Below are 10,600 nucleotides of genomic sequence, written 5' to 3'. Positions count from 1 at the left end.
GACTGGTTTTGTGGTCCAGGGTCACATATAAGCTACCTTATATGTTCATCAAAAAAGCAGTTTTCTAGTGTATTTCTTTAACTTCTCAGGTAATATCAATGGTACGACCTATTTCAGATGTGGCCAAAGGAGGGACAATTTAGTACTGGATATTGGTAGTAACACATCCCTAGCCTCCCTGCCAAACTCTTCAACCCTTGGTTTGGGAACTTATTCTGACGGCACCCATTCAACTACAGAGGATTGGTGAGCAAGCAAAAGAAATAAAATCGTCTACCTCTTGAATGGCCTGTGGGTGCATACATTTTATTGTCAGATGAACTATTCCATTAAGATAAGTAAAGCTATTTGACTAAGAACAAAAAGTTGGTGAAACATTTGATTTTGATGAATGAAAACACTTTAATGGCATTCACACTAACCTATAACAGTATCATACATAAAATATTTAGAAAACGTGGTTTTCAAGGAAGGCTTTTTGCGCAAGAAGACACAAGTACGACGTTTCTCATTAAAATGAAGATACATTTTATTTCTTTTCTTAAAAAAACAAACAATACAAAAAAAAATCTGAGGAGGAAAAAACAACCAAAAAAAAAAAGTTTAAAATTAAAATCAAGCACAAAAAACAAAACATTCATATGTTTTTGGACAGCTAGGTTAAAAACCAATTTATAGACAGCACGAGTGGAAAATATTCAGAGATGCCTGGCAGAAAGGATCGAACCTAGTCAGAATGCCATGTATGCGCTGTAGACAGAAAGCCCCTTGAAATGCATCATGGGATATACATCATATGTGTCTGAAATTAAAAACAAGCAGCAACAGAAATATATATTTAATGAGCAAACACACACAAGGTATGAATAGTACAATTCTTCTCAATCCTCACAGTGCAAATACGCCTCTCTGTCATGACATCACAAACGCATCTGATCCAGGGCTGAAGAAGAACTACATTTGACTTTTTAAAATGCAGTTTTTCGCAGATCCCACAACATTCAGCAATACAATCTCTGGAAAAAAACGGGCACGATTCAAGATACCCCTTGGTTTTTTTTGTTTTAAACGTTTAGCTTCGCGGTACAATATTTCAGCTTTAACAGGCTTTGTAAGGCAAAAACAGTGCGCGTGACTTCAGATTCACATTTCCTGTGCGATTAACCGTTGTAAGGCCCGATCTCTGCACTCTTACTGCGCGCCTCTTTGAGAAAAGAGATGAAAGCATTCATACTGCAGCCTTTATACGAGATGATCTGGAGGACGAGGAAAAAAAAAGAAAAAAAAACCTAAACACAAACAAACGCACATAAAGAGATCAGAGAAAAATGAATATATTCCAGAGCTTAGCTAATGGATGGAGAACAGATTACCACAGAAAATATTTCTTACAATGGAGCACAACTGCCGTATAGACTTCCATTGTAAGTGCACAACAAACTGAGGTACAAATCTAAATTATTTTCTGCGGCAATTCTGCCGAGAAACAGAATTTGACATTTTTAACCCAGAATATTTGTATTAAAACACTAACTGCATTATGGTTTGAACTACACAAATCAAGGTCGTTTATTTAAAAGGTTAAACTACAAATTGAACAGCAAACCCTGGATAAAGTGTGTACCACGACGAAAGAGTGATAGATGTTAGTTTCTCCATCTTCAGCTGATGAAACGCACGTAAAGAGCTGCAAGCGCATGTCGAATAAATACAAAACGAATCCTCGGATAAGCACGACCCTGACCGCTAGTATCGAAACAAACGCTGTCGACTATTACGGATTTGCGAAACTTTCTAACGAATGGCTTTCTAGAGAAGTCACTACACAACAAACGCACTGGACCTCATTCAGGAAACACTGCTGTAGAATTCGCAAAACTAGCTGGCAAATTTTGCAAATACGAGCAAATTGAACGCGACAATTTGGTGCTCATTTGTTAAACGCAAGCACAATTTCGCACAAACGGCTGTGAATTGACTGTAACAGTTTGCGTTTAGACTTTTTAAGAATTGTTTTACGAACATTTTACACAGCGGTTAATTTCGTGAATGAGGACAATCGGTCGCAACAATGCAGAGTGGACAATAAGCTTTATACATGTTACGAAAATGAACGAGCGCAAAAGCATTTTTGGAGAATTCGGTCACGTGATTACCCTGGGCGAGCGGCGACGCTAATGGTTGAAACGATGGGCTTCCTTCGAGATTATATACCCATAAATAAACAGACTCAGACACATTTTACTCAATAATATATATAGATATATACGCTCACAAGTTCTGGGAAAATGTCTGTTTGCGATATGGAAAGTATAGGTAAACAAAAAAAGGAAAATAAGAGTTCAAACCGTTGAGCCAGGCCATAACAGACACTGAAAAAAAAATCTGAAAAGCAAACAAACCCAAAAACAAAACCAAAAAAAGCAAAAAAGGAAAGAGTGTAAAGGGAAATAGAAGAAGAAGAAGAAAGGGGCGACGTTAATAACATGGCTAGTCTTCCCCGGATGGAGCCTCCTCTTCTGAGCCGTCCTCTTCTTCGTCTTCTTCCTCGTCTTCGGGGGCGTCGTCCTTTGTCTTTTTGGAGGGAGGAGACTCTTTCTTCTCCACCTCTTCTTCCTCCTCGTCTTCAAGGGGGCTCTCGGGTTCCTCGTCGTCTTTGGGCGAGGATTTCTCCACTGCTTTAGCTGCACTCGGGCGGCCTTTACCTTTGCCTTTCATGGGGCTGGGGTTCACTGCGGGACAAACAAACATGTTTATACTCCCATTCAAAAAAAATAAAAAATTTCCCCCAAGGAAATGAACATTCTATTCAGCAAGGATGGATTAAATTAATCAAAAGTGTGAGTAGAGACATTTATGGGCAACTCTACAGAATTGCTATCGCATGACCAAAAAACACATTAAAAAAAGCATTTAAATATTGAAATCTTAGATGTTTACTAAGATCCTTCTATTATCTATTGAAACCCATAATAATAGCTTTAAAAAAAAAATCAGTAAGCTTAATATATATAAAATCATCATTTAGTGGGTACTTTCAATTGGGAGGTGGCTGTCCCGAACCCTAAGCCCTACATTTCAACAAATGAAAATGATAATTAAATACTTTTTGTATTTTTTACGATTGTTTTTAAAAGTATATTTCTGATTCTTTTGAAAAAGTGAAACTTTATGTAAAACGTGTCCTGCATTTTCATGTCACTACCGAAACGGTGTATGTTTTAGTCCATTGGCTGAGACTGATTTTAATTACACCCCTACATTTATGAACAGGAAATATTTATGTGTCCCTCTCTCACAACAACATGGTGAGTAGATATGCCGCATTATTTTGAGGTAAATGTGTTCAAAAGTCTGAAAAATCTGTGTGTAACTTTAAGGAACGTCACTAAAAAAAAACACCTTTTTTCTGTAGTTAAGCACACTTTTTTTTTTTTTTTTTTAAGTTATTTCATAATGTTTAGTTTTTATATGTCTACCACTGTTCAGAAATGTGCTATGTAACAATGTGCTAATTAACATCTTTGAGCTAGGTTCAAAAGTATCTAAAATTGTCACTACCGAAACTCCACCAAATGTTTTGGTAGTGACATCATTGATTTTTTGCATGCTATTCTATAAATTTGTCACTACCAAAACAGTCATGACCGAAACATTTCATCATTGTTTTGGTAGTGACAAAAGGGAACACATAATCCTCATATTTGGGGGAAATAAACAAAATTTTAGTACAGTTATGCAATTTTTTTTGTATTTTAGTATGCAAGTTCAAATTCTGTAATGTGATACTGTCACTACCGAAAATGTGCAGTCACTACCGAAACATGGGATGTTTTGTCAAAAATAAAGTAGACTAAATTATCAGCTAAAATGTTATGTTACTTTTTTGGTTCAATGCATATTCAAAGTAATGAAATCTTAACTTTGAAATCAGTTCTGCCAACTTCTTGCCTTTTACAAGAAAAACTGGATTCAAAATACAACAAATCTCATAAATTACACCTTAAATATTATTTTAAAGTTTTAATTGTAATCGATTTACCTCTAAAAATGTTTTAATAAAATAGCAAAAAAATATATTTACAATGTAGATGTAAGCAAAATGTTAATAGGTCAACATAACTCTTCTAATTAAATTATTACTGTGTTTCAGTAGTGACAAATTTTGGGAGAGGACAAATAATTCAAAACTTTCTGAAAATACAATATGAGGATTAACTGCACAATTACTAGAAATACGTACTTTGGATATTATACAATTTGCAAACATACAAATTTGATGTTTCCAACTCTGACATTAAAACCAATTCTTAGAATGGCTTTTATAATGTTACAAAATTAAATTGTTCTTTCAGCTGTCTATTCTTCAAAGAATCCTGACAAAAATATATTAATCTCCACAAAATATTAAGCAGTTCAACATTGGTAATACACGTTTCTTGTGCAGCAAATAAGTATATTAGAATAATTCATTATTTCACAAAAATACTGTTTTTAAGGTATACTTTGCAAAGGAATCATCTTCTTTTAAAAACACTTTGAAATAATGTTACTGTCGCACACCTTGTGACTAAAGAAGTGCTGAAATATACTACAGTATCGAAGTGTTTCTGCCAAAGGCCTTTGTCAGCACTTTCAAACTCAATAGCCTCAGACAAATGACCTTTTAAGCAATACATGATTTAAATTGGAAAATTAAAAGAATAGTTGACCCAAAAATGATAATTGCCTCATTATTTTATGCTGACGTCATTTACAGATCATTTCAAACCCGTATGACATTCTTCATTCCTTCAAACGCAAAAAGAGATATTTTGAAAAATGTCCAAGCTGCTCTTTTTCATACTCTAAGATCTCAAGAGCGACACGGGTTACCTGTGGCCTTTAGCCGGGGTTTGGGGGATTTCTTGTCCTTCTTCTCCACTCTCCTTCCTCCTCCTCCTCCGCCTCCTCTCGGCACTACTTTTTTGCCTTTCTTTTTGGAGTGCCCATAGTCGCTGTCATCATCATCATCAACCATGAAGTCTTCATCACTGCCAGACTCCTCTGCAACAGAGAAAATGGTTTCCTTCGTAGTTGTTCCCAAGTCAAAAAGGCTCCAAAAACAGGCCAAAAAAGTCCAATTGCACACTTACGGTCCAGGTACGCCTGTTCTTCCTCGTCTTTGTCCTCATCCTCACTGCCTCCATCTCCCAGAAGGATTTCTCTCTGTTTGGACACGGCCTTTGACGCAGCCTGCCTCACCTGTCTCGGTTTCCTGCTCACCTCTTTATCATCATCACTATCATCTGCAGAGATCATGATGCACCCATATTTTCATTTATGCTTCATTTAATTTGCAGCTATTTTCAGATCATGCACTCCTGAACTGTAGTCATGTTGATCACATGATTTTATTCTGTCTTAAAAGGCAGTTCTTGGCCAAAATAAGTCTAGACTTTATGCTGATAGTTTAACATCTGGTGCTTCATGTTTAATGCATGAGAATTCAAGGGAAAGTGATATTTTTTGTCGATCCGCAACTCACCTCCACCTCGTTTTCTCTTCAGCGGCTTCTTGCCTGGCTTCTCCGGCTTTCCTTTCTTTCCCTTTTTAGCCTTTTTATCATCATAGTCACTTCCACCATCTTCGTCTTCCTCTTCCTCTCCAAAGTCGTTGTCTTCATCACTACCGAGGTCATCTGAAAAGCACAAGATTAGAGAGTTATCATCTTTTTATGAATCGCTAATTCATCTACGGCAGATGAAACAATCCACCGCAATTTACCTGCCGAATCATTTTTGGATTTGGAGAGTTTGTCATCTGAATCCTCGCTGTAAGACAACAGAAAATGTTCGTTAGTAGTTTGATCTTTGAAGGAGAATGTCCTAGTGTGTGGTATTTATTTCCTAGTTAAAATTAACTGCCGCATATGTGGGTCATAAGGAGAAAATGGATCTCGAAAAGGTTCACGATCCCCCGAGACATGCGAAACCAGTCATGAAATCACTCATTCGCACTGTTTAATACCTATTAAAAGGCGTTGTTCTGATATATTTGTACACAAACGCTGAAAATAGACAGATTCTTGCCTCTCTTCCTGCGAATTCTTAGACTTCTTGTGCTTGATTTCACGAGGTGGAGCACGTATCTTCTTAGTCGTTTCCTTTTCTCTCCCATAGTCCTCATCTGGAGGCAGAAATTACATGAATTAGCTATAACAGTCAATGAAGTGACTTGCAGAATACTTGGATGCCAATATCAAGTAAACGTGCATACATTATTACTTTTCTAAAAAATGCATTTTGAGATGGTTTCTTACCTGCATCGTCAGACTCGTTAAACTGGGAGTAATTCACCACCTTTCTGTTCCTGTAAGAGAGAAAAAATACTTTAATGAGAGTTTCCGAACACGCATTTGTGATGCAGTGGCACATGTGACGTTAATTCACGTTTTTAGGGGTTTACAGACCGTCAAAAGGTGGTCAGTATTTCTTTAGGAAACTGAAGCTCATTTAACATGCCTTGCTTCATTATGTTTACTTGAATTAATGATCGTTAAACAGTTCCTCAATTAGCATTTCAATGAGGGTTTCATTAATACTGCAGTCTTGTCCCATTTAGCCACTCAGGCCCAACACGGTGTTGAGATGCTTGAAGAGCCACAAGTTACTTTTAGGTAATTAGATGGATCAGAAGACTTTTCCCGATTAGAATTTAAAATACACTTAAAGAAATTGGTGTAGAAACTGTTTTCACTCAGAGCTTGATTGTAAATATTAGAAATAATTACAAATAAATAGCAAACTAAATATTGAATGAAATGTGCAATTTACAAAAAGAAAGAAAGAAATTATGTAGAAAAACGTTTCACTCAGAATTTGACCGTAAATATTACAAATAATTACAAGAATTGGCAAATAACACATTGAATAAAATGTGCAATTTACAAAAGACAGAAATTGGCGTAGAAACAGTTTTCACCAAGAACTTGATTATAAATATTACAAATACTTACAAAGAAATGGCAAGTAACACACTGAATGAAATATGCAATTTATAAAAAAGAACGTAGAAACAGTTTTCACTCAGAACTTGATAGGAAATATTACAAATAACTACAAAAAAATGGCAAGTAACACTGAAAACAGAAAGAAAGAAAGAAATTGGTGCAAAAACAGTTTTCATTCAGCTTGATGGTAAATATTAGAAATAATTACAAAGAAAAAGTTTGAATTAAACATGAAATATTAAAACTGAAATTGTATTTTTTTTTAAATCACTGTGCGTAATCATTAATTCAGAAAACACATGATAATACACAAAGAAATATATTTTTAACAGTCAGATCTGAAAAATTAACTCTGGATTTGCGTCAAATTGCGTAAGAATCTCGTCATTTATTGTTTATTTACGATTTATTTATAATTTCGACGGAAATCTCTTTTAGATCATTTTAAGATTTTTGTCTGAATCTCTATAATCTTTTTGAATCGTGTTTTTAATAACAGTGCTGGCTAATATTAAGTTTAAAAACAAGTTTTATTGTAATAAAGCATCTGCATTTTGTGAGGGAAGCGAGCGACATTTTTTTTCTTTACAGTCGATGAAGGCGCGACATTTTTAATCATTTTAAATCGGCCCTCGGTCTATCTTTTATAGACGCAAATAACACAGCCATAAGTAGCAATCTGTTGTCGTCGTTTAAAATCAAAATGTGGAGAGCGAATATGAAAAATTTCGCACGTTTTCCACAGAACTCCACACGGGAGGTGTGGTCGCTCTAAGCCACCCCGCCCCCCTTTGACGTCACCTGCGTCGTGTTAATTTACCGCTATCAAAAAAAAAAAAAAAAAAATCCCTCAAAACGCGCTTCCCTCCCCAAAAACACCAACGGGCTTTCGCAATCTATTGTTTCTGCATCAATGAGTTGTTCCCGCAAATATGTGCGCATTACAGGTTACAAAATCACTGGAATGGGCCAATGAGCACCTCCAGTGGGATTTTATTGCCCCTCCTGAAGCTTTGGCGAGGATGAATGGGAAGCCATATTCTCACTGGCTTACAAGGAAACATGAAGCCCTTTAGTGCTGCTTACACAACAAATAAATTCTGAAATGTAGGTAGGTGATGCACAAGAAATATCCCATTGCAGAATCCTAGTAAATGCACGTTAGAAACGTGCAAGATACACCCATAAATACAAACGAGACAGTCCTCCGCCACTGGAAAGAGACAACGAGCAAAATGCATGCACGAATGAGCCAAAATGTTACAAAATCGAGCTCTAAACAAGAACCTAAGGATGCCTGGCACATGCGTGAAGCCTAGAACTGAGTGTGCATGCAGCAGCCATCAGCAGGACGAACGGAAACCCACGTACCTCACTGGTCTTGCCATTTTGCAGGAATACTGTAGAGGTTAAAATTGTGAAAGAGCAAAAGAAAAGCAGGGAAAATGCAAACAAAACGTGCTGTTTTAAAACACAAGAGGGCTAAAGGTGACGTCGCGAAACCAACGCCCTCTCCCTGCGGTAAAAATGAAACAATGCGGGAAATATTCCTGCTCTACGAAAGTATTTAGTTTAAATTTTACCTTCAGCTACTCAAAATGGTGAATAAAACAAACTGAAACTGCAGCCTTCGCGCAACCTAACGATTGGATGGTGGGCGGGCATTCTTGTGCAAACTCCGCCCACTCGGCTGGAATTTGCCCAGAGAGCGACGCCATTGGGCCGTTTGAACGAGTGCTGGCTTTGGGATTGGGTTTCGTGGCTGTCGGTCAAACACAAGGTCTCCAAAGCATTTACCCTCCCCCTCGTTTGCGGATAGGTTGAACAGCATGGCTCAGAAACAAAAAGAGGCCCTTACGATATGCAAGATGTCCCAGTTTAAGTGTACAGCAACTTTGTGTTGTTTGTTTCTGTTGAAATTGCCTTTATATACATGAATACGCGAGTTTAATAAGGGGGAGCGCTTAAGATAGCGTTTTAAACGCCCGAAGTGTTTGTTTTTGCTGGCTATTGATCTAAAGTGGGATTTTGAAGTAAATCACGATTCAGTAGAATATTACTGCAGATATAATGCTAGCAAAATAGTAATGCTAACAGCAACTAGGCCTAACCCTAAAATTATATGATGAGAATGTTAATAACATTCAATTATTTTGTAAAGAGAAGTGATATAAATGCATTTCTATTTTAGTCTTTTGTCTTTCCCAATGATTATAAGGAAGAAAGAAAAGAAAAGCGCAGTAAAAATGTTGTGATCAAATGCCTCCAGACCATCTGCACTTAGCTTTGTTTGCTTTGTTTTGTTTGTTTGGTTGACTTCATGGCTCTGAAATGATTCTAGTTTGTTGTTGTCCACTTTTAGTTTATGAAGTTACGTTTACATAGAAAAGAAGGGGTTTGAGACCCACAAAGTATTGATTTTACCCTAAAATGTGCTTTAACTTGATATTTAGGGCCTATTGAAAGAATGTGATTGCAAATGTAGTACTTCAATATTGATCTTCTTTTGTGTAAATAAAAGCTTTAATAACACTTGTGACCCTGAACCACAAAACCAGTCATAAGGGTACATTTTTTAGGCATAATAGGACAATATTTAGCTGAGATACAACTATTTGAAAATCTGGAATCTGAGGGTGCAAAAAAAAACACAGAATACTGAGAAAACCGCCTTTGAAGTTGTGTTTTTAAGGTAGGAATTTCACAAAATCTTCATGGAACATGATCTTTAATTAATATCCTAATGATTTTTAGCATAAAAGCGATAATTTTGACCCATACAATGTATTTTGGCTATTGCTACAAATATACCCGTGCTACTTAAGACTAATTTTGCGGTCCAGGGTCACATTTACCTTTCTTATTTTTGACGGAAATGAATGTGAATAGCAACGCAGGCTGCTTGATATTCAGTCTACAGAGTCACATGACCGCAAGGCATCTGTATTCCAGCATAAGCAATGTATCTAACATGTCTTTCAGAGATTTTTAAGCATACATGAAATGTAGTGACTGTGTCTTTCTCTTTATTTCTGTTCCAGGGAAAAGGATTTCTTCCTCTTTATTCTCCCAGTCTTTCGCTGCAGACCCTGGAATCCTCTCTGCTCAGCAGTTATTGAAGTGAGGAGAAGGTACGTCTCCATGGCAACCAGGTATGATTCTCATCCGTTTTATTTATTTATTTATTTGCCCATCCATCAGTGTTTGCATTTCTTTAGCCTGCTCTAATCTTTCAAAGCATCTCTCTATGAGTTCCTGAGAAGGAAATCTGCTACTATCAAGGGTCAGTCATCTCATATTGTTTTTGTTTATTTGGATGCATGTCATCTGTTGCCACAGCAACCACTCACTTTTCTCCCTGGAGTGCACACAGAAATCACATCTAAATTCGAAGACAAATGCTGTCACAAAAAGTAGGACATGTAGAAAAAATGCTCGCACAGGCTATAACACCATACAGATGTGGGGCCCACATGCATAAACTTGTATTTGCTCACCGCTCATGAGCAAAGTGCAGTGAAGTGCAATTAAATCACTAGTTTCTGTTACACAAGGTGCTTAGAATCCCTGTCAGGCTAAAAATCCATTTGATTTAGTATGAACTAAATT

The 10,600-nt window shown here is 36.8% G+C and overlaps 1 protein-coding gene across 1 annotated transcript; it reads right to left on the bottom strand.

Annotated features, from left to right (window-relative positions):
- Positions 1-504: 504 nt before the first annotated feature.
- On the bottom strand, positions 505-8,645 carry nucks1a (nuclear casein kinase and cyclin-dependent kinase substrate 1a). Its single transcript, XM_051123315.1, has 8 exons — positions 8,363-8,645; positions 6,302-6,351; positions 6,072-6,168; positions 5,767-5,813; positions 5,528-5,680; positions 5,136-5,288; positions 4,876-5,046; positions 505-2,732 (listed from the first exon to the last, which is right to left on the bottom strand). Exons 1-8 carry the CDS (start codon positions 8,377-8,379, stop codon positions 2,491-2,493), a joined length of 930 nt encoding a protein of 309 aa, XP_050979272.1. The 5' UTR covers positions 8,380-8,645; the 3' UTR covers positions 505-2,490.
- Between the last annotated feature and the right edge of the window lie 1,955 nt (positions 8,646-10,600).

This window comes from Labeo rohita, chromosome 11, assembly GCF_022985175.1.
Source record: "Labeo rohita strain BAU-BD-2019 chromosome 11, IGBB_LRoh.1.0, whole genome shotgun sequence".
NCBI classification, from domain to species: Eukaryota; Metazoa; Chordata; class Actinopteri; order Cypriniformes; family Cyprinidae; genus Labeo; species Labeo rohita.
Note: the sequence above shows the minus strand (reverse complement) of the source record. Positions and strands in the feature narration are given on the sequence as shown.